This window comes from Epinephelus moara, chromosome 19 (genome assembly GCF_006386435.1).
Source record: "Epinephelus moara isolate mb chromosome 19, YSFRI_EMoa_1.0, whole genome shotgun sequence".
Taxonomy (NCBI): Eukaryota; Metazoa; Chordata; class Actinopteri; order Perciformes; family Serranidae; genus Epinephelus; species Epinephelus moara.
Genome location: NC_065524.1, coordinates 33,016,682 through 33,041,604, shown reverse-complemented (window position 1 = coordinate 33,041,604; position 24,923 = coordinate 33,016,682). Strand labels below are relative to the sequence as shown.

Sequence of the window (24,923 nt, the reverse complement as noted above, 5' to 3'; positions counted from 1 at the left end):
TGTGACAGCTGAGACAGTCGCCGCACTGAAGGTTACTTCAGTCAAAGAAGAAAGTAAAATGTGTGAAGGCTCGAATGCTGAACGTTCTCCTGAAGTGAACCTGACTGAGCTTAGACATTCGTTTCTACACACTTCTGGGAGGAATGAGACAGTCCCGAAGGGGGCTCACGTCTACAGGCTTTTCAAAGTCAGTAGAAGCATAAATTTAAACAAGATTTAAAACTTCAGAGGGAGAGGTGTTTAAGAAAAATATTTTTAATGCCAGAAAACTTAGTTAAGATACTAGCATGATGAGCTCACCCTCTGTCCTGAGGCGACACACTTACAGTCCAGTAAAGAAAGAAGAAATTTGAAACTCAGAAATGCAATAAAACCTGACTATAGCTAAATAAATAATTTGTTACCAGATATGGCTTCATGATCCTGTTCTTGACCTCAGCGTAAAGGTCCAGTGAGTGAGATTTAGCGGGATATATTGGCAGAAATATAATATAATATTTTCTTTAGTATATAATCACCTAAAAATAAGAATTATTGTGTTTTTGTTACCTTAAAATGAGCCGTTTATGTCTACACAGGGAGTGAGTCCTCATCTATGCAGATCACCAGGTTGCACTGCCATGTTTCTGCAGTAGCCCAGAACAGACAAACCAAACACTGGCTCCAGATAGGTCCATTCGCATTTTCGCGTCAGACACCATAACTGTATTTTTGAGACAGGAAATTGGCGACGTAGATGGTGAGGTGGAAGACTGATTGTAGAAATTGTCGATTATTTTTTTTGGCACACTTTTGTTGGTACGTTTAGTTTAGTTTGGTTTATTTCTGTCATTTTCTAACTTATAAAACACAAATAAACTGGTAGATACACACTACATAAACATTAAATTAATACTTTTTTTTTTTTTTAGCAGAAAAACAAAACAAGACAAAACAGGACCGAAAAGGTGAAGAGTAAACCCTTAGCTGATTACACCTACCCTTTTAACATTCATTATTCTTGCCAGCTCCCTTTAAATTATACAGAGTAATAAGAAACTGACAGAACTACGTATATACGTACATTTTTAGTATGGATCCTTCACATTGTTTTATAAATGAGACCCCAGGTTTTTTTTTGAAGAGAAAGAGACCACTGCGAAAATTTGGCTTCAGGTAAAAACCTCCCAAATGAGTGTTGGGCTAGTGGCCTGTCTGCAACATGCTGAACAGGGTAATAGAAAAACTGATGCGTAGCGTGAAACTGCTTTATTCAGTGTTCTTCCTGGTTATAATCATCTAGTCAATTTGTTTTGGAGAGAAAGAGACCTTTGCGGATAATTCAGCTCCTGGTGAAAACCTCCTGAACAATGAACACTGAAGAAATCATAGCCGGGAGAAATTTCAGCTGGTTGCAATCTGCAATCCTCACCACTAGATGCCTCTAACTCCCCCTAAATCTTACACACTGGACCTTTAACACAGGTCTTCTGCAGACTGAGAGATACTGCATACATTTTTGATGATAAAATAATAAGAATAACAATAAAACATAGTAAAATAAAGAATATAAAGTTACACTCCCTTGTCAGCATAGAGCTGCTGAAGAATCTACAATGTTCACAGTCCATCAGCTACTTTCAAATGCAGACCTGAGTCATTTGTGAATAGACCTCTTTCACAGCAGACACTCTGACTGGCGAGATCCTGGCATTGAGCATGCTGCCTCACTGGAACAGCTTACTGGCACACATAATGGAACTGTGCCATTTAATTTTATCAACTTCACCTGTGCTTTTCCTCTTATGACAACTTAAAACTTCTAGTAAGTAAGTAAGTAAGTAAATTTATTTATATAGCACTTCTCACAGAGAGGACTCACAAAGTGCTTCACAAGATAAAAATAAAATAAAAGTAAGTAGGAATTCAATTATGACAGCAATCAATTATAACTATTGTAGTTAGTGGCATTCCAAATCTTGCATGAAGCACATGTTTGAAACTACTAACAAAGTATATATACGTATAAACATTTTAGTTTATTTTTACTTTTAGGTGGAAATGTGCACGCTGTACTGTTACCTGGAAAGGTGAGAGCAGGAGTTGTGGCTGGAGGAGGCATCAGTTTCAGATGAATCTGGTGCTCTACAGTCATCACCTTGTCCGTGTCCTTTGTATCAGACTAAAAAGGGAAAAAGAGAAACAGTGTCATACATTAAAGGTAAACTATGCAGAACATTCCAAATAAACAATGTGCAGACTCATTGAAAGTAATCTTTCATGACCCACTAACAGTGTGTGGTGGTGTATTTATATGCCCTCTGCTGGTATTTCTTTATTTTCTCCTTATTTTGCTGTGTTTTGGGCATTCCTGGACACAATGGGCAGGTTAATTTGGGATTTTATGAAAAAGTAGCAGCCACATGCAAGACAGAAAGCAGCAGGCATCCAAGAGGAAGCTTCCAAAGCTTCGCAGACACACTGTTGGCACTAGTCGACCCTTGTCGGCTTGATTTTTCACAGTATGTATATTTTGATCACTTAACATTGAGGTTGTGCTGTTAATGTGCTAACTGGCTAACCAATGTCTTGAATGTGCCCTGTTGGTCTTCTGGTTTCATATTTCTAATACTGAATACAGACTGCCGCCACCTGCTGGTATGTGCTTGTGGGCCATTGGCTGTAGACTTTGTGGTGTGTTCAGGCACAGCAACTTTTGGCCAGGACATGGGCAACATGACGTGACACAACAGTCAGCCTTTGCTGCCACTAGTTATGTGATGTTGATGTTGGTGTTGTCTGGGCCTTTAGGTCAGCAGTGGACGGGAGTGCACAGAAAATTAAAAAAATTAGGAATTATTATGCCCCCTTTCTTAGAACTGCAGTCAGAGTTTATAGTTCTCAGTGATCCAGTTATGGTGTGACTGTTTATACCCACCAGATCAAACCCATGAGGAAATACTTGAAGCATGTAAACACAGACACTGCCACAATATGACTGTCCTGTACTGTTATGCACTGGGAGCTATGCTTTTACTTGCAGTCAACAGTTTTTGACAGTCATAGCTGTTGTGGAGTTAACACGACAGCTATAAAATACTACAATAAGATCTCAGAGAGAGACATAAAGACAAAAAACTAATAAACAATGTCTCTGAGACAAGTAAGACAAAGATTTCACAAGATAACACACAACATCTGACGGTGTGGAAGTGTATACATGTGTCCTTTTCATCTGTGCAACCCTCAGGAGTATGTTGCGTTTCGTAGTGTGTTTGCCTTCCCACAGAGAAGTGTGTGCGAGTGATGTGGTAATACACATTCATGCGCACGCACGCACACACACACACACACACACACACACACACAGTGGCATTATGCACCTGGCTGCAGCATGACAGAAGTTTATCAGCGAGTGAATCTAGTGTAAACCAACAATGCAGGTGTCTTGTGTGTGTGTCGTCACGTTTCCTGGCTGACATCAGTGGTGCTGCTCTGTAGTTCAACAGACTCTGTGTTTGAAGAGGCAAAACATGTTTGATTTAAATCAAAATAAAAACCTGTTTTATGTCTTTTAATGTACAGTATAATGTTAAAGAGTCACATTCGTTATCAGTAAATCATGATGTGCTGCCCTCAAGGAAAAGTGTAGGAACAGCTAATGTGAATTTCTGAAGGTCAGTAATCATGTCGATGTTATTGGATGGAAATAGCAGGCAGATATTGGTTTGAATACTTTCAGAATTTAATAATATTCTCCCTAAAAAACTGAAATAAATCAGTGCAGAGATATTATCGCCCAGTTAGAGACAGCATATTAATGGGCCAGTGCATCACACACTACAGATGCATCACATGTGACAATGCAAAGGGCAAAGTGATAGTGATCTGGCGAATGAAATCTTTAACTGCCTGTGTTAACAAATAAACATAAGAAGAAGAATATGGCACAAATAATAATTAAGCCTTTTACACTGATGAAGAATGTATAAAAGCACGTCCTCCCACATGGTGGCCATGTACTCTGCTCCAGCATCACACTGGCTCTGCCTCCCCCATGTGGATCAGCAGTCTATAACCTCTGTGATGTTGCATTATTATAAGTTTGGCTTGTGTGGTATTAGACGTAAAAAGGCTCCACTGAAACTAAGAACAAAAAAAATAATAATAAAAATAATTCTAAGAAGATGAAGAAGAAGTAATCTGATCAAAATGGCGTCTACAACAAGCAAGACTACAGATAAGCACAAATTAACGATGCATTTTTGTGTGCTTTGGTGCTTCACGTCAGTCAATTCAAACCCGAACATCAGACAGACAGAAACACTTTTTTCGGTGTGTGTGTGTGTGTGTGTGTGTGTGTGTGTGTGTGTCATTTCAGAAGCAGGGGAAGTCCTTTCTTTCCTGTGTTTTTTTCTGTGTTCGGGGATGCCAACCTCAGAGGAAACCCCTCCTCCGCCTACCTCCCACGCATCCACCTACACAGTGGAAACTTCTGTCTGAAAAACACACACAAACACACACAAGCGCACGCACACAGTGTGTTTAATCACGGAAGCCGCCTGCGGAGGCTTTCAGGTGATGTAACGCACCCTCTGGCAGCCATAATGGGAGTCATGTGCATGGAGGAACAGGTGGCATTACAGGTGGAGTTTGTAATTCTGGAAAAAAGATTGTTGATATTTCAACCCAGCACCCAAACAAACACACCCCTCCCGTCAGTGCTCCTTCAGAAGCTCTGTTTTATCGTTCCTCTCGCTCTCACTGCCTTTCTCTTTATACATCCACGGCCTTTCACCTCTCCTTTGCACAAGCACAACAATGTACTTTATTCTCCCTTTACACAGCCAGGGCTGCGTCTGAACACTGGAACACACAGAACATACAGCTAGTGGACCGTGATATTTGCTGAGTTAGCAAAAAGTGCATTGGATTAGAATCACAGACTGCACCTTTAAAACCCTGACACACCAAACCAACATCAAACAACTGGTGGGGATGAAGGCCAAATGTTGCATCGCCTCATGTTGCCTGTGTCTCGGCCAAAAAGTTGCACCTGAACACACCAATAAGACTAGAACTAGCACGTACGTTCTGCGCCTGTGTGAGCGGGAATAACTCTCCATACCAGCAGGTGGTGGTAGTCTGTGTTTGTCATTCAAAAGGGGAAACCAGAAGACCAACAGGATGGATTCAAGGTGCCAGTTAGCCAGCTGGCACACTAACAACACAACCTGATGTTGAAGGAAGAGATGATATTTGCTGTGCATTAGCAAACAATAACTGTAACTTCCATTTCTCTTCTCATGGACTGAGTTGAACTGCTAATCAGAGTGATTTCACTCACTGAGATGCTCCACCAGCTCCAAGATGCTTATTCAGCCAAAAAAAAAAAGCAGTCAAGGACCGTCAAAGGCAGACTAGTGTCAACGGTACATGACACACCATAAAAACTAGGGTCAAAGATGCTCACTGATGGTCTGACATTAACCAAATGTCAGCTTGGCGCATCAGTGCCCTTACACAGCTGGTCTATTCATTATCTCACCAACACCACAATCTCATCAGAACTGAACAGATGTGGAAGATATTATATGAATTTTGTGTAATTAAATCTACTTATCATAAGTCACTTTGGGCAAATTGTATTCACTAGCGACCGCCGTTACGTATAAGCTTATCTGACTATTGTGGTATTATTTGAAAAACATGATTTGCACAGTGGATATGTGCTACAAGTATCTTTAAGGACCAGTAGTTGAGTATTTCTCAAAGTTTGAGAGTGTATTTGTGGTTATTGACCCCTGGGTAGGGTCATCTGCTGGTGGGACACTGGTGGTGTTACTGACACTTCTGAGTCAGCAAAAGTAATACTTTCCAATTTATGCAGTTGCTCCAGATCAGTTTCAGATTACAGATGTAAGACCAAAGTGTTTACCAAAAACACAGCTGCCTTATCTGATTTATCACTTTCACAAATAATGTCACTGAACGCATCTACAGACAAACAAGCTTTTTTTCAACTTTTTCAACCCTGCTCTAGACTTAATCCTTTCTCACAGCATATCATCCAGTGTTCTATGACGGTGCCACAAATGCGTGTACAAAGAGATTTTGACATAACAAAACAGAGAGTAAACTAAAACACTTACTCGCACTGACTGTACAGGCCGCTTTTGACAAAAACTATTTTGAAGAACTGAAAGTGACTTAATTTCTGCTTGACACGCACACTGCTGTGCTTAAATGACTAGTTTCTGTATTAACAGTGACTTCATGCAAATAAATTTAAAGCAGCTGTCGATAAAGAACAGCAGACACACACATTATGAGCCTGGAAGTATTAAAACACTGATAAAATATATCCCAACACAGAGCAGGCAGACACTGTGTGATGGCTACAGCTACGTGTCACATTTGAGGATGCAGAGAAAACACGCACCGGTGGTTGCAGCAGCAAAACAACGCAGGGCTCCCTGTGTGGGGGCAGATACACTCAGAACGGGATGTTCTCTTTGGTGAACGCACACACTTAAAAACACACACAAACAGTACACAAATGCACATACAAAGACACTCCTCTGAATGCACTAGCACACAGATGCATGAAAGTCAACAGGTGATGCAACACACGCAGCTCACAGTCCTTCATGCATACATAACAAACACACAAGATGAACAGACACACTCACTATACAAAAATAGCTGTGTGTTTGTGAGTGTGTGTTTGTAGCAGTAAATAAGAGGGAAATGTATAGTGCCTGCCCTAATGTGACTTAGCATTTTAGAATGAATTTAGGAAATCATACTTATTTATAAGATTTATAAGATTATAAATCTTAATATTACTAGTTTGACAATATTTAACAATTGTAAAATCACACTATTTAACTATGCAGCTAAATTATGCTATCACAGTTTAGATACACCGATCAGCCAAATCTAAAGGCTCGAGACAAAGAGATGAAGGTAACCTGGCCTAAAATTCCCTAGATCCCAATCTGATTGAACATCCGTTGGACAAGTGGGTGCCAGATTTGTGTACTTGGCTCTGTCGAGGCATGACCACAGGACCTCTAGACGCGTTCTGTGGTGTCTGGCACCAGGGCGTTGGCGGCGGATCCTTTGAGTCCTGTGGGCTGTGAGGTTTGATACCAGCACATCTCACAGATGCTCCGTCAGATTGGGATCTGGGGAATTTGGACGCTGTATCACCACAACTTGACACCTCACCATGCCAGGGGTCAGATCCTGGCCCTTCCCTGCTGCCCGGAGCACAATGCACCCAGCCCTGATGCCAGTCCCTGCAGGTGGTGGACTGACAGAGTAATTGATTGACTTAACACCCTGAAGTGCCACACGTGAGTCTACTGCCCCCTTGTGGCTGAAAACACCCACTTCACCCTGGTGTACCTTAGCAGCTGTAGCTTCAGTAGTGGAACCCAGTGTAAAGCTATGAGGGCTGCCAACATGGTGTGGAACATCTTTTTCGGTATGGGAGAGGACAACACAGTGTCTGCAGAAACACTGCCAGATCTGAAACACACACATGCACGCACAAAAGTGAGCAGACAGCAAAAAGTGATGTTAGCAACACTTACATTTCACAGCTTCAGAGGAGATAACACAGCAAGCAAGCAAAGCAGTAACACGCAGGCCAAAGGTCAGATGGTCCTGCAAACCTTAAATCATCATGTGGTATTGATTTTTAACATTTTGAAAAATACTGATTATTAGAGATAGTTAGACATGCTGCTAGTGGTGTGATGAAATCTGTAGTATCTGTTTTTGGTGCTACAACTCCTTGGCTTTCACAAATGCCCTGCATTAACCTGCTGCACTCAGCCATCTACAGGCTCCACACTATATAGTTGTGATGATAATGGATATGTAGCTGATATTTGTACTTTCATCTTTCATCATCTGATAACAAGAAAACAAACCTCACTGGAAACATCACACCAAAGCTGCTAGAATTATCTTGGTGAGACATCATACATCTAGCCCACAGCCAACAGGAAACTACATGGAGCTACAAATGCAACGTACATCTCTAAAAGCTAAAACTTTCTCTAAAAGTTTCTAAACAGATAGTTTAATGGTGAGATAAATGAAGACAATTGTGCCAGAAAAACAGAAACATGTACAAAAACTTACACAAAATGTATCCTCTCAAGTTAGGTGAAGAAATATAGATCATCCCTCTGATGCTGATTACTGAACTACTCTATTTTGTCTATGCATGCAACACTATCTCCAAACAGCACCAGACTAAAGTCGCCAAACCTCTGCATCTCTCCACATATGATGAGCTGAAGGAAGATGATAGTGTGATTGCCCTTCGTCTTCAGGATAACAATACAGTGAGTGTTGATGACAGATTTCTGTGACACAGATTAGGATGTCTGGAAGTTGCTTGCTTTGAGCAACAATGTAGAACAGTTGTAGGTCACATATTAATCAATTTCTGTCTCCCTAAATTGGATGCCAGTTAACTTCAGGTCTGATTTTAAGATTATTTTAATTACATTTATAGTTATATAACTAAGTTGTAACCTAATATCCTAAGAGCCCCTATAGGCTCTGGAATTCCCTGCCTAACAAGATAAGGCTTGCTAGCACATTACCTTTTTTAAAATCATTTCTTAACACATATTTTTGTGGGAAAGCTTTTTTGTTTTAATGCCTAATTTGTAACTTTTGTGTTTTTAATTGTGTTATGTCCCTCTGTTCTGTTTGCCTTTCCATGCTTTATTTTTCTTAGCTCTTAAGATTGTCTTTATTGTTGCAACTGTCTTTTCATAGCTGTATCTTTTATGCATTTTGTGAAGGACTTTGTAAACTTAGTGCTTTACAAATAAAGTTATTATTATCATTATTGTACATCTTGTTCAGTGGCTTGTGAGTAATAAGCAGGCCACAGTTTATCTTCTTTAATTTACACCAACATACACCAGCCTCACTCAACTGCAGCACGTTAACCTGTTTCTGTTACACTAACACCTGTCCCCCTAAACAATGTCAGGTAGGAACTTTAGTTACTCTTGCTCAAGCCTTAGGGGACATAAAATAGCAACTTAAAGGTACGCATTAAGTATATGAATAAAATAATAGTTCAAATGCCATCTGTAGTGACTAGCCTATAGCCCACTTTGGCTGCTACTGGTTGCTAATTGGCTAAATTGTTTGGAAATGTACTCAGAAAACTACTCACAATCTTTACCAATGCTGTATATCATTATACATTTATTCGTCTAATAACTTCCAACAACTTTCAACAAAAACTTCCAATAAAAACAGCCATATAAATCACTATATGCAATAATACAAATTAATTCTGTATGTCCAAAATAACAATGTGGAATTATCCCTGCTAAAATACTAATCTTTCCACAGTATTCAGATTCAGATTCAGATTCAGAATACTTTATTAATCCCCGGGGGGAAATTGTTTTTGTTCCAATGCTCCGTGCAAAGTTGAAATTCTGTAACATATAAATTAGTATGGTGACTTAAGAAACTAAAATACCCCAAATAGATATTGTCTACAGTAACCAAGGTTACAATAAAGTATAACAAGAAGCTGCTGAGTTTCAGCCCTCCTCTAAGGAGCTATAAAGCCTAAAAATTAAATATAGTGGAGTAAAATTACAAGTATAAAGTAGCTAGCATAAAATGGAAATACTAATTTATTCTCAAGGACAGTTTGGCTGGTCCTTTGTTGTTCAAAGGGGTGTTTACAGGTAAAAACATGTTTGCAGGGTTAAAAGTTGAGTTAGCCCCAGGTGTTAGCTAGGTTAGCTTAGCATGAAGTCTGGTTCGTAGAGATAGCTGAACCTAAATGAGTCATTCAGGTGGTTCTCAGTATTTGGGGACCTTAACAACTACGGTAAAGGTATTCAAATTACCTTCTAGGTTTTTCAAACATCCCTAGTTAATTATGTTTCAGAGAAACCGATGTTCAGCTCTGTGACCGGAAATTATGCTAACAAACTAGCTGAAGGTAGCCTTAATTATAACCTCGGCACCTGTTAACGGTTGGTCACATAACGTTAGCACTTCCGGCGCAAAACTAAAAAGTAATTTAGTGTTTTACCTGTTCTCTAGCAGCGAGTTGCATCTTCAAATGGATTTTCTTGATTTTACAGGTGTCTACCGTCTTGCCAGGGTGGTAAAATATTTGCCCGTGGCGAAACAAACCGTTTAAATTTAATATTTCCATATTAGCAACAGCCGAGTAGCCGAACGGCTAATGCTCCGTGTCTTATGACGACACTGAAACGCTGTGCTGTGATTGTCTAAATGGCTCCCATGCAATACATGGCAAAATAAATAAAGGCACACATTTAAAATGTAAGAAACACCCACACAAACATGATTAAATGAATATACATTTTATTTATTTAACAACACTATCATATTTATGTTCTCAGCACTCACCAAACACAACCATCACTCATGACTTTGATACGCTTGAGTGATATTTTTAATGTGGTTTCCATGGACAAAGAAGTTGATGGTTTGCTGTAGGAAAGCACACAGTCTGACACAAATGCTCATGTTCTTCTTAATAAAATCAAAGACTCACGAGCACTATTATTTCTCTAATTCTTCTAAAGTTGCTCTACCTAGCTGGCACACGACTGGCCTTCAACGTTGAAGATCTGTTTCAACGCTGAAACAATTTTGAAACCAAATTTCAAGTTCATGAAACAACACTGAAACAGCATTGCGAAATCAACGCTGATTCATCTTTCACAATCAAACCATAATTCAACAGTAGTTCAACCATTGATTCAACAGTGAATAAACATTAGAATGCCAGCTGGGTGATATCTAATTCAAGGTACACCCATTTGCAGTCGCTGTAGCATGTAGCACCACTTTTCAGAATTCTTCTTACAAGTTACACAGAAATGGCTGAATATAAGCACCAGTCCACACTTTATTTTATTTTATCCAGCTTTCCAAGTATGAGGGAACCGGCACCATGTCTGTCTGCCTGTAAACTCTTGTTTTTGAAATTATTATTATTCTCTAATAGATTCAGATTTAGATTACTTTTTACATAATGACACTGTAAATTTTTACTCTGTAAAAAAATGTACCACAGTGATGTGGGAAGCCTGTAAATGTACGGCAGAGCGATGTAGCCATTTGTAGAGTGAGGGTACGTATCTTTGGATATTGCACAAAACAGTTTGTGATAATACTACACAGAAAATCTTGTTTTCAAAAGCAAAATTACAGACAAAGGAACGGGTTTTTTTTCAGTCTTTTAAAGCACTTTTTTAAAATGTTTACACTTGTCTTGGAGCCTGGTGCTTTCCCACATAGGGTAGCCTAATGCGTGGTAATAAAATATTAATCATAATCAACTGGCAAAATGGATAATTTTGGCAAATACTCATTATAGCAATGTTAATGACAACCTGCTTGCAATTTTTGGCTTTGATAAGGAATGCTCTTTGGTTTTACAAAACAAAATATCAGCATTAAACAAACAGAAAACTCTCATCGAAAAAATATTATTATAACATAATCTGTTTGTCTCAAAGTCACATTGTTTCTTTAAAAAAGGCACAGGTTCAGGTATGATGCACATCAAAGTAGCACCTGATCACACCAGCAGTGGTGAGGTGCACATCCGCGCAGATGGAGGAGCAGCATCTTGATTAGCATTGTCATATGATGTCCTGCTGAGCCGCAGCAGTAGTGTGATTGGGATTGAAACGTGCAGCAGATTTAAACCTCTGGCAGCGTCTGACTAACAAGGCAGCTGACAGCACCGCAGAGCTGAGCATGAAGGAAGCCCCGCTGAGGAAGAAGGTTGCTGCGTAGTTTCCCGTCCTGTCTACCAACCAACCTGGAGACAGAGAAACAGGAAAGATGTGTTACACCTCAGAAGAAAACTAGAAATACTGTCTCACAGTTGTATGCCTCTGCCAGCCAGTCACATTATGGTTTAACTCCTCATCTGTCCAGACTCATATGTAGCCACCACAGCTTACAGTACTTTAAATGTGGATGTTGCTGCAAAGAGGCTACGCATTCTAATACATGGCTGCTTCACACACACGTTCAACCATCCCGTGTAATCAATCTATGTTTTTTTCCCACAGTAATTAGTATCTGGTTCCTAAAATGTTGAGGCAGAGGGTACTTGCTGAGGCTCTGGTAGAGGGGTCAGTAAATAGTTCCGTTGGGCACGGATAAACAGAGATCTGTGTGGGTACATGAGACCCTAAAAAAGAGGCTGGATCATGGGGAGTACCACCAGTTGGTCCAAGAGCTTCTCCTCCATGATGGCTGTTTCCAGGCATATTTTAGAATGACTCAGGGGCAGTTTGACAACCTGCTCTCTATGGGCGGGCCATATCGCTCTGGGTATCCAGCAACCCCTACCACCAGTTTCTCCTCCATTGTTTACCGACTGTTAACTTGTTGTCATGACTACCACAGAGGGCCCGCCTCTCAAATCATCCAATTGGACAATGGGACAAAAAGATGACTAAAAAAGGGATGACATGGGGTGTTTTTCTGTTCTGAGTTTAAGTTTTTTCAACTAGAAGAGTTCAGAGCGCTCTGGCAAAAACGCCACGCACCTAGAGCTCAGAAACGCGAGGTGCAATGCAACGCAAAAAACGCAAGCAAAAGGCTTCATTCTCATTAAAAACAATTACAAAAAGGCGCCTCCAGCTGCTAAAACGCTTTCTGTGTGATGCTGACCTGGTCAGCGTTTATACCTATTAGACATTTGTGTAAAATTTTGTTGTAATTCATGTATGAATTACGGCAAAAAATATGTTTTGTGGGGTCACAGTGACCTTTGACCACCAGAATCTAATCAGTTTATCATTGAATCCAAATGGATGTTTGTGCCAAATTTGAGGAAATTCCCTCAAGCGGTTCAGAGATACCACGTTCCAGAGAATGGGGTGGACAGAAGGACAGCTGTCGCAGGTGTGGAGGCATAAAAACACATAACCAAATGCCTTCTGTAGCTCCAACAAGTCAACTAGCTTTGATCCCGTCCTTGTTCTCCTCAGTTGATGTGCAAAACTGAGAACAAATATTTTTGTAATGGATATAATGACTTGGGAAATGGACAGGAAATCAGGTTAACTGCATTATGGCACAAAATCATGAGACAGTTGTCACAGTTGACAGTGATACTCACATGAGCTTTACATGACACCTTCACACACAGCAGCGGTTGTAATAAGTTAATAAACACTTACCTCCTATTGGTGGGCTGATCAGGTAGGGGATGGCATGCAGGAAGTAGACCGCACCCAGAGCAGAGGTCAGGTAGGTGGAGCCCACGACATCAGAGGTCACCACTGGAATGAGCGCCACGTACGCCCCGTCAAAGTACCCGTAGAGAACGGAAAATGGGACAAGGAGGGAGAAGGAGTGAAGGAGGTGGACGAACATACAGCAGAGCCCCTCCATGCCGATCGCCATCATGTAGCTCAGCAGGCGATACCTCTTCAGATACCTGGAGGGAAGAATATCTGTCAGTTTGGTGCTTTAATTAAATATCTGCCACACAAAAAAACACCTACAGCCTCTACTTACTTCCTGTCTGTGATCCATCCAAAGGTGATGTTACCCACAATCCCGCTGACTCCAAACATGGACATGAGGAAGGCGGCCTGCTGGTGCTCCAGCCCCATGCTGAGGGCGTAAGGGACCAGGTAAACTACTGGAGCGCTGCAGCCATAAGCCAGGAACAGGAAGGACACAGACAGAATCAGGAAGTTGGGTATCGAGAGGAATCCAAACTCTTCCCTGGACTTGAGACAGAAACCGTGACCTCTGGACGAAGTCTGTGTGCTCACTAAAGCCTCTGGAGGAAGGCTAATGGTTTTATCTAAGTGGTAGGTATCTGTTGGTTTGACTTCAGTGAGTTTTAAGTCTTCTACCTTAGCTGCCTTGTTGTTCAAGTTCATGCTTTCCACCAATTTCAAGTCCTCCATTGGGCTACCATTTGCTACTTTATGACCTGAGATCTCCCCTAGCACTGTCTCTGTTAGCTTGTTGCTAAATAAAATACACTCAGCTATCTTCAGATCTGTTAAACTCGGATCAGGCGGGCTCAAGCTTGGTATCAGCACTATGCCCCCCTCTGTGAGTTTGTTGTTTTCAAGTCCAAAGTTTCTGAATGCTCCGTTGGCTATGAGCAACCTTTGAGTATCAATTAAGTTGTTGCTATCTAGCTGCTTCGCCTCCACTTGGCTGCAATCAGTTGGCACTTGCTCAGAGTCATTTGAATCCAGCGCTGTTGTCATGCAGTCTGTCTCCAGGTTTGCCATATGGTTCTCCCATATCCTTTAGATGGAAAATACAGAATAGAAGAAAACACATTGGAATGGAACAAGAAATTGAATTTAGTATATTTTAGTTCTTTGCTTTCTGACAAGAGTTAAATGAGAAGATCTATACCACCCTCATGTCCATGCATTGGCTACGGAGCTAGTGTGAGAACACAGTTAGCTTAGCTTAGCATAAAGACGGAGAAAGCTAGCCTGGCTCTGTCCAAAGTTCAGATATGTATCTCTGTAGAAATACCATAATGTAAGAACATCAAGTGATAGTTTTACAGGGCGTTATGTGCTGGACTATTTCTTGGCCAGGGGTAGTGACTTCCTGGAGTCTCCGCTGGTTGCCTGGTTTGTCAGGAAGTCACCGCTCCCTCCAAAACCACAACTTGACATTTTCACCTCTCCTTTTGTGTATGGATTCAACAAATGTATTAAACCCTTTCTCCATTGGCACTATTGGCTGCACCAAGTAAAGTCATGCCGCACTGATTTTTGTTTCCACTGTCAGTTCAGACGCGCCGTGTGACGGTAAAGCCACGCCGGAGAAGAACCTTCTCAGGAGTAGGTCCAAAATCCAGGGTGCCTGCCCTCAAGCGGGTAACGATGACGTCTCGCCGACCGCAGGAGACCAGAGAAAAGTGTTTTTTCAAAGTCTCTGTGTTCAGCTCTCAGAACGTCTGTAGCTTCTAACTGAATCTCTGTGGTCTGGAGTTTAGTTTCTCTCCTGCGTCCTGTTTTTACTTTAGATACCTGCTTTATTTTACTGTTTCATGTTCGCTATCCGCCATAGTAGAAGTCAAGTATATAATGTATTAGCTACTGAGTTTTAGAGGTGTTTAGGGGGTGAACTTTTGAGCACTGTCTTCATGCTGAGCTAAGATACTCAGCTCCTCATTCTAGCCCCACAGTTAGCGCACAGACACAGACGGTTGTATTAATCTTCTCATCAAGAAAGTGAATAAGCTTTTTTTCCAAAATCTCCAACTATTAATCATTTCAGGAATAAGTCATCAATAGAATGAATAAAAGACTAACCTTTCACTTCTCCTTGGTTCCAGCGGCCTCATCAGAGCACCACAGACACACAGGTTGGAAACAAACCCTCCCAGGATGAGCAGAGCTCCTCTCCAGGAGTAACGCTCTATGAGCAGCTGGACTGCAGGAGCCAGGATGAACGTCCCGATGCCGCTCCCTGAAGATGAGGTGAAATTGGATTTGATGGGATGAAATGAGGCAGGGAGAGTAGAGGAGAAGCACGAGTAGAGAAACTTAGGAACAGACTAGAGAAAAGCGCAGATGCAAACTAAGTGTGGTCAAAAGAATGCGAGAGAAGAAGAATGAAGGAGTAGAAGAGAGGAGATGGGGAAGTGAGGTATGAATGACAAGAAGACAAAGCAACAGGTAAGTAAAGGTGTCACTACCAGACATGGCGATGCCATAGGCCAGGGCTTTCCTCTCATTGAAGTACCTCCCAACCATCGCTATAGCTGGTGTGTAGCTGAGAGCAAAGCCAAGACCTGTGGAGGATGGATATGTTGCCAAATCTACACAGACGTTGTTTGGGTGTCAAAGGCTATGACACCCTGATACACCCTGCAATATATACATTACATTACATTCATTTACAATCTGTTAAAATAAATGCATTCAACCTCCTCAGGAACATGAAAAGTCATCAGAAATTTTAGGTGCATCCATCGAAAACAAACAACTAAGGTGTTCAGTTCTACAGTAGAAGTTTTAAAAGACATGAGACATCAGTGAGTGTGTGCATGGGGTGTAGACTGAAAAATAAAACACTGTCAAAGGGTCAGACCCTTACATGTAAAGAGTGAGGCCTTACTCTCTATGGGGAAGGTTTGTAGGGTGATTAAACACACACAAAAAAACATTCAGTACTTTACTTTTTCAGTAAATTGATGATTTCTTTCAATAGTGTTGTCATCAATGCAAATAAAATGCCATTTTTGGAGGTTAAACTGAAGTAAGACAACCTCTGGCTCCGCCCTCATATGGTAATAAAGTTTACACCCCAAACTGGTGAAATGCAGATTGCGATTCAGCTCAATGGGTATTCATTTCCAAGCTAACTGAGGGTGCTCCTGAGCCATCATACTATAAAGGCACACCCTGACACCTCCACTACCTGTGGCTAATGTTTAAATTTGTGTCGAGGGTGGGGAGAGCTAAAGATCTACTATGAAATGGTGGGCATTAGTCCAACACCTCTAGCTGCAAGGAATGCAGAGATCAAACCAAGTTCTTAAAGCCTGTAGCTGAAAATGAGCAGATACATAGACTACAGCACTGGTCAGATGTGTTGCACGTTTCTCATTGATTAAGTGAAACTCTGATCTTTCTCTGTCCTTTGTCCTTGTGTTTTTTTTGGTAGGGAATATGAGGTGCTTGTGTACCTGTGAGGAGGCCCAGGGAGATGTACAGATATTCCAGACTGTTAGCGAAGGAGCTGAGGATCAGACCAGCAGAGGACAGCAGACCTCCCAGCATCACTGTGGCTCTGCAGGACAGATGGTTCCCAAGAAAACCACCCAGAGGAGCTGGAGACACAGTTTGTGTAGATTATTTTACCCACAACAACTCATATATATGCTGGGTATAAAACCCGTACACATGCAAATGCATCATTTAGCACTTAATTTGAACAGATCTTTCATTTCACTCCAGTCTTGATGTACCCATACTGTGTTTTTGTCTTATGATTTGTTGACCTTTTGTTAGTTTTGTACCGTGGTCCTGGTTTCATTTCAACTGTATGTTTTAATAGTTGGAATAGTAAAGAACTTTTTTACACTTGTACAGGCTGGACTGTTTCATTTCTGCAGCTGTCAGTGCAGATTTTTAGATTTTTTTTTTTGTCTGTAACAAGACTCTTAGCCGTCAAGTAACATTTTCTAATTTTCAATTTGGATCCGAATGAAAACACAAACACTAAAACACAAATATGGAATGCATGTGTGAGTTTTGCAATCATGTAAGGGCCATAGGGCACGAGAAAAAATTAATCAGTTTTAGGAAACTGTACCAAACAGACAAACACTCTTGTACTTATCTTACTTCTATTGTTACTCTATTAGGCACTGGTTTTTGCTTTTGCTGCTTAAACACTTTATATCTTGTGTATTTTTAATATTTTGACTGATATCTAATTCTCCATTGTTTGAAAAACTGGGCCCAGTGTGTGACCCTGACCCCGGGGAACCCACTGGTTGTCCTGGCTGTTACTGGTTTGTGAACTTTAATCGTTATTGCTGTTTTTGTGTAACTGTAACTGAAGCATTCTTTGCACAAGTATTTCTGTCGGGATAAAAAAGGTTCCATTGAACTGAATTGAATTGGAAACAAGTAAATTTTGCTTTGTCAACTTTGTTTTAACTTCAGCATGGAGCTGCCTTCAGGTACAGGTGTGTGTTGACGGTCTTACCACAGAGCATGGTGGTGGAGTCGATGAGACTGTGGATCCAGGCGGTGGTGGAATAATCCTTCTCAAAGTGCAGCTGGAACTCCACAAAGAACATGGACACACATCTGGACACAGAGACAGAGGGAGGTCGGATTTATTAGTGCATTTTACAGCAAGCTTTTATAATTGCTACTGAAATGCTGTCACTGTCTGGAAGGTGTTCCTCCTCTGCCACACAAAACATGATACATTATCTAGTTTGTTCGGAGCAAACAGACGTAGAGTCAGTTCTTTAGATGAGGCGATAAACTGAGGATCCAAGATTTTGCAAGACTATGGCCTGATTTTCTTTTTTATTCAGGTCGATGCGAGAACTTGATTTAGATCATACAAGGTGCCAGCATCACACCACAGCTGATAACGTAGTGTTCAGTGAGCTGTTTATTAGTTTATGTCTGTCATTTATATTCATAAATCTGAAGGCTCTGTCCTCCTCACCCTCCTTAACCTCCTTTTTATGACTCTCATTGTCCATTGTGCAACCTCAGGGGAAAGTCATGTCTCATGGCACCAGATCACATAAGACCTGCGTGAACGTTGAGGCGAGAGGATCATAAAGCCGGTCACTGAGTTCACATTCATTTGCAGAAATGTTTTCCACTTTCTTTTTACTGACTATCACTTCATCATCATAGGCAAACATACATGAAGAAAAGCCCGTACTCCTGTGCTGTAATTATTTTCTCAATGTGCACATTTTTAAGGAGAAATTAGCAGATTACATTTAATTATTTAAGTAGTATGCAAATACTCTTGACAAAGGTCCAGAGGGACCACAACGTTAGTATAACAATGGATTGTGATGCTGAACAGGAGCAGTGAGCATGCATCCTCCTTCTCAAGAATCAAAGGCAGTGGCAGTGGAAATCACATGTCACATACCAGCAGAGTTAGGTAGGCAATATGCTGGCTGAGCAAAAGTTAGGAGCTGGAAACATCTCAGCAGGATTGTAAAGTCTTGGTGGAAAAAGAACATATTGCTGCGGAAGCAGGTTAAGTGGCTTAAACAATATGAGCTGACGAGGAATGTAGGGCTGCCAAGTAATAATGCAGAGGTGTTAATGAGCAAAGCTAAGAACATGAAGCCGTCTTAAGAACAGCTGATTGCCGCACAATCCTGCACATCCAGAAGCTACCTGCAGGAACACCAAAGGATCTCAGTGTCTGATGTTGTTCCAGGCCAACACATCATGTTTTCAGGGTTCTTCCTTCCTCTGACAGGGAAATACAAAAATACTTCACAAAAGGTCACTCCCATATAATTCTGCCAGACCTGTGAAACTAAGCATCTCTCAGGAGCTGGAAACAAAAACTCCACAAGGTCAGCTTACTGTAACATTCTCGGTTTTGTTATATTCCCTGTTTTATCCTGACGCACTAACCTCTCGTGTCATTGCAGCGTCCTGTGTTTTCGCGCCATTCACACCTGCTGCCACTTACTCACCTGCCCAATTATCCTCTTATCCATCCCTGTGTATATTTATGTACCCACCAGCTCTGCCAGATTGTTTTTGCTCCGTCACATCATAGCTTTCTATTAATCTCTGTGTTTGATTCCCTGGATTTTTTTTTTAACTTTGCCTGTTTTGGATCGAAGGATTTTTTTGCCTTCTCTCTGTCTGATTTGTTAGCTTTTTTGACTATTATATTCAACATTGCTTATAAAAAAAACCCTCTTTCCTGGAAATGGTGGTCTTACATGAATGTTGGAGTGAAATTCCTTGCTTTGCCAGGATCTGCACATAAATAGGGACGCCAGAAAAGAAAGGAGAGCAAAAAAAGGAAGCTGCACAAGGCATTAACCCCAAATAATAATGCAATGACCAACTCAGAAAGCTGCTCCAAGCCAGGCTGAAGAGGTGAGAGGTAGCCAAGAGGTTGCTAGCATCACTGAAGGAGCCACCAGGCCAACCACCGTCTCGTTGATATGAGTAGAGCAAATTTGGGGACCTTTCACTGGACCTTTTCAGTTCTATGGGAGGGCCTGTTAGTATATCAATTAGTTTACCGCAACTCTACACACACACACACACACGCACACAGACAGTCACCTTGTCACTGCCCGGATGCAGATGGTGGCGAGGAAACACCCAGCGACGATCATCCAACCCCAGCCACCTTCTGGCGGGGTCGTGACCCCAGACGCTCTCCTGCCTCCCTCGTGCTTCTCCTTCTTGGTGAGTGCCATTGCTCCAGCCAATCACAAAGCAGAATGACATAAGTGTCTATGCTTACTGTTACAAGGGTTTCTGGAGGTCACAGTTCCTCTACTCAATGTTCTCCTTTTGTCTCTAAATATACGACACGTTTTCATTGGCTGGGCTTGTTTCGTCACAGCTGCAGTCGAGATCTTCATGAAACTTAAAGGACCTTCTTCTCTTTTGGTTTGCTTCTTCTTCCTCTTCTTACTCAAGCACTGAGAAAACAGAGAAACCAAAACAGGCAGAAATTACAACATGAACAAACACACTGTGGAAGTAGTCGTTAGGATTTATCCTCTGCAGAACCATGACTGTCAGGGCAGTCCATTTAATAGTTGTTGAGATATTTGAATCAGGAAGTGGTGCACTCATTTATATTTGCTTGGATTAGCAGAATAAGAAATGGGTAGTTAGTATTATCAGTATAGCTGAGTAGACCCACAGAAACCCAACTGGGTTATTGTAGTTAAATTAATCGAATTAAACTGAGACTTCAATCACAGAAAATCTCAAACAAACATATTTTTTTGCCAACCAAAGGAGGAGACAGAGGAATAATTCAGCCATGTTCCTGCTCAGCATGAAGAACTTCTCAGAACTGACCTGGAAACTTAGTGTGAACACATTTTGCACATACTTTTTGCTGCAAGATAAAGTGAGTAATTTACTTCTGTACTTCTGCTTTTCCTCATCTGGTCAGACACAAGCCTGCTAAAGAAAACACCAGGCAAGAAACACCGGCCCCTCTGCTGTCAGAGCACTGAAAAAGAAAATACTTCCTGGCGGCCGTGGGTTTAAAACCTTGTACTGCACAGAGAGACAACATACTGGCATTAAACAACAGCCTCAACAACAGGTAGGAATCACAGACAGCTTGTTAGGACCCCGTCAGAGGTCAGGATTAGATCACCTACAGCTTCCCTGAAAAGGTAGTGTGCTGGCTCAGTGTGTCTGAGGTTGACTTTTTCATATGCTAACTGGTAAATCCTCGTTGTTTGTATTTGATAATCACACCCTGAGGCTGAGCTCCACACTCTGGGTTCATCGCTGTAATGCGTCTTTTATTTCCATGTGAAAAGCTCAGACCTTCCAGCTGTGCTGTTTTTGCATTTCAGCTACCTGGTCTGATTCAGGTCGTTACGACCCGGGGGTGGGGGTGATAAGAAGGTTGGAAGCACACCTCAGTTGCAGGTAAGCCACCTTTCGATTAGGAAATAAAACAATAAAAGGCACACTGCCAAACTTATTAAAGCGTAAAAAGAAGGTATCCAAAGTACAGTCATATCTGCTCTGTTGAAACTGCTTGTGCGCCCATTCAAAGATTCATTTGCCCCTTCCTGTGGGAAGTCTTTGTGACAAACAGGCTGTACAGCATGGGCGTCCAAACTCTTTTTAAACATGAACATATACCTGGGGGCCAGCTATATCCTGTCATTTGCTCGGTAAGCATTAGTTCAGCCTGCACAGTTCCTACTCGCTGCATGACTGTTAACTATTCGATAGTGCTGCTATTGTGAAGGGAACTTGCTTGATCAACTAAATTAGCAGCAGACTATATTTAGAATATTGTGATAGACAAGCTGGGGTCATTTAAACTCAGTCCACGGGCCACCATTGATCCCTGGCCCAGACTTTGGACACATCTGCTGTAAAGTTTACATAATGTGTGTGTGTGCCGACTGACAGCACGTGCACGTCACCAACAGAGAATTCCCCTCCTGCTGTAAACTGTAAAAGTAAACTGGCACTGAGTCATGAAAACAGCACAGATGTACTGAAAGCTGAACGCCACAAGAACTCCACTTCTCCTGTTTGTGTTAATTCAGAATCGGGTAAAGAAATGTAAAGTGTGTCACAAAAAATGTGCATGCAAATCTGCTTGACAAATAATTAACATGGGAACTGTAAATGTTGATTGCAGCTGATGTCTGAAAAGAAAAATGAAAGAGAATTGTTGTGTCTGTAAAATCTAGCATTTAGCTGCAATATATATCATCCACATGCACATTGTCTTTGTATAATTGGAGCTTTTATTTTGCAGTTCAACACATACAAGCATCTGTTTTGTTTCAGTGAGAGGATTTTTCTTTATATAACAGATTTTTTTTTATCAATTCTGATACTAAAACTTAGATACTAAGCATACAAGATTTCACAAGGTTAAATTGAGGACGTTTAAAGTGAGAAAAACATCAATGTTAGTGAAGAGAACAAGGCAAAGGAGAGAAACGTAGACTGAGACTGGAGAGAAAGAGTGCAAGGCAAACACACAGAGAAAAGTAAAGAGAAAGTGTGTGTTGACTTACATCAGCTTCCAGTCGCTCTCTGCTCCTCTGTCACCACTTCACGGCTCAGCTGTTTGGGCAGACACACAAACAGGAGGTAAATTAAAATTAAAAAAATAAACAAAGAAAGATTTTCTGCTGCTGCTGCCTGCAGACACCCTGATGGTGCTCTGCAACACAACTGAGCCCGCAAACTGAAGATATGGGGGGAGGAAGGCAGGGAGGAGGAGGAGGAGGAGGAGGAGTTGGAGAGGTGCCCAAAAGTTCCCACACAGACACCCGTAGCAACTTGGCTCCCTAATTTCACTTCATTGCTTTTTTATGACTTTATTTTGTAATAATCCCATAATGTTGGGTACAACCTGCGCAGGTATGACGGAGCCTCCAGTTTACTGACTTTATCAGACTTTTTATCTCTTGTAGTAAAGATAATTTACTCCTCTCTTATGAAACAGTCTTAGCAGACAGTACTGTCTTTGTAAATTTGGTTAGTTGAGTGAATGTTAAGCTACCTACAACTTAAAACTTGTATTGCTTTTCAATGTCACATAGGACAAATTTGACCCCATCCCCTGAATCAATTAACTCACCTTTACTTTTAACACTTTGTTCATTGTTATGTAAACCAATGTAGGTACAACTGTGGAGTCAAATTTTTACATAAAAGTGAACATTAAACCTTTTAAAGGAAATGACTGGGAATGATTCTGGTATTTTTGTCTGTCTTCTTTCTTTATTAGTTTTTTTTCTGTCTAGTCTTTTTCTTTATTTCTATGTGCTTGTCTTTAAACCCCTTTAAATCAATTTTCATGCATGAAGTATTACCACCTCAGATGTTTTTTATTCCTCTTTAGACATAAAAAAAATTCTGAAGTTCATTTTTTTAAACATGCATTTCTCAAGTAGTTTTTCATATCCACTTGGGTGGACAGCATGTGTTTAATTTTTAAACTAAAAATATATGAACCAATCAAAAAATGATCTATATCATGTGATACTATAAACATATATTTTGATGCTGTTAAACTAGTATGTTCACATGTTTTCAACAAATTCTAACACTGTTCAATGCCACGCAAAAGCGCTGAACTTTCCTGACTCCTCAGCTTCTCCCCTCTTTTTCTACTCCTCCCCTCTATACCTTAATGGAAAGATGATTAATTGCAATTTCCTCACAACATATAAACAATATTTCAAAAATGTAACAACATTATTACTTCTTGATGTTACTTGATTTTTCTAGATTTTATTTACCTGCCAGGGTAACAGGAATGACAAGATATTCTGGGTCCATGTCATTGGTCCGACATCCCGTTGTTCCGATATGTGATTGCCACTTTCTTTTTCATTTTAACCCACACCATGATCTTTTCCTGACCCTAACCAAGTGATTTTTGTGCCTAAACCTAACCAGACCTTAACCACAGGGCATCATGATGATTTCGGAACAATGGGACTTCAGAACAATGGATTTAATATGGTCAGAACAATGGGATGTTGTCGGACCAGTGGGCAGTTCCCGCTATTCTTGAGGGGGACAGCATTTCTTGCTTTCCGTCGGCCATCTTGGTTTTGATGGACAACACCCGGCCAGTGGTGGCAGTGTATGGCATGACGCACTTGGGTCCGCGTGGTGGTGTGTCTGTGTCCCTCTGCAGTTACGCCTCCAAAACACTAGTTGGCGGTGGGGTTTTTGTGAAGTGCTGTAAAGTTTAGTTGATTCAAAACACACATTAAACACATTAAACATGGCTTAATAGAGACAATTTCAAACACAAGTACACAAATCAGCTTCACTATAACTCGCAGCATTCACAGACAAACACTTGTCTTTATCTGGACACATTTTCCCCACAAATACAACATGCTAATGTTATTAGCACAAGCCTATGGCATCTTACATTGTATAAATTAGCCTAGCAGCTAGCGATCTTTTCCTCTTCTCATATAAAACCAGGGACAACAGCAACATTTAACAAAGGTAACCGCACATAAGTTGGCTCCATTACAACTCACAAGGTTCACTGACAAAACAACTGTCTTACACTTAACACGTTTTTCAAACAAATATAACATGCTAACGTTATTAGCGCCAGCCTATGGCATTTTACATTGTATACATTAGCCTAGCCTAGTGACGAGCAGAGATGTCTTCACAATTTATTGTTTCTTGTCTGTGAAATAAAAGTAAATAAAAGCTTTGTTTCCACTGAGGGAAGTGAGTTCAGCTCTGCGTCGCTGCGACGTGTAGTTACCTTTCTGGGGAGTAACGTTAGCACATCAGGCTACAGCGATTCAACGCAGAAGTATAAATTCTGCATTAACGATAGCTGTTACTTGATTTTTTTTTTCAGATTTTATTTACCTGCCAGGGTCTCCTATTTCAGAAGGATTGGTATGATATTCTTGAGGAGCACAAAATTTCTTCTTCTGTCGGCCATCTTGGCTTTGAGAGCTTAGTGTTGCACTGACAACACCTGGCCAGTGAGTGGCAGTGTATGGCATTACGCACTGTGGTGAGTAATAAGCAACTATGGCATCAAAACCCATGCATATATAAGAAAATGGCTTTTAAATAATGTCCAGTGTAGTGACCACTATACGTGACTAAAGTAAGTCAGGCAGCATTTATACCTCTGCGATAAATTGT

At 41.0% G+C, this 24,923-nt stretch overlaps 1 protein-coding gene across 3 annotated transcripts; it reads right to left on the bottom strand.

Annotated features, from left to right (window-relative positions):
* Positions 1-10,357: 10,357 nt before the first annotated feature.
* LOC126407060 (monocarboxylate transporter 12-B-like) lies at positions 10,358-23,953 on the bottom strand. Of its 3 annotated transcripts, XM_050071726.1 has the most exons (11): positions 22,295-23,953; positions 20,060-20,203; positions 19,839-20,023; positions 18,924-19,001; positions 17,749-17,852; positions 16,721-16,864; positions 15,728-15,823; positions 15,342-15,498; positions 13,561-14,313; positions 13,221-13,480; positions 10,358-11,845 (listed from the first exon to the last, which is right to left on the bottom strand). In XM_050071726.1, exons 3-11 carry the CDS (start codon positions 19,973-19,975, stop codon positions 11,664-11,666), a joined length of 1,911 nt encoding a protein of 636 aa, XP_049927683.1. In that variant the 5' UTR covers positions 19,976-20,023; positions 20,060-20,203; positions 22,295-23,953; the 3' UTR covers positions 10,358-11,663. The 3 variants fall into 3 exon arrangements, with proteins under 3 accessions (XP_049927683.1, XP_049927682.1, XP_049927684.1); XM_050071725.1 differs by having other exon boundaries at positions 19,839-20,203; XM_050071727.1 differs by lacking the exon at positions 18,924-19,001 and having other exon boundaries at positions 19,839-20,203; positions 22,295-23,946.
* Positions 23,954-24,923: the final 970 nt, after the last annotated feature.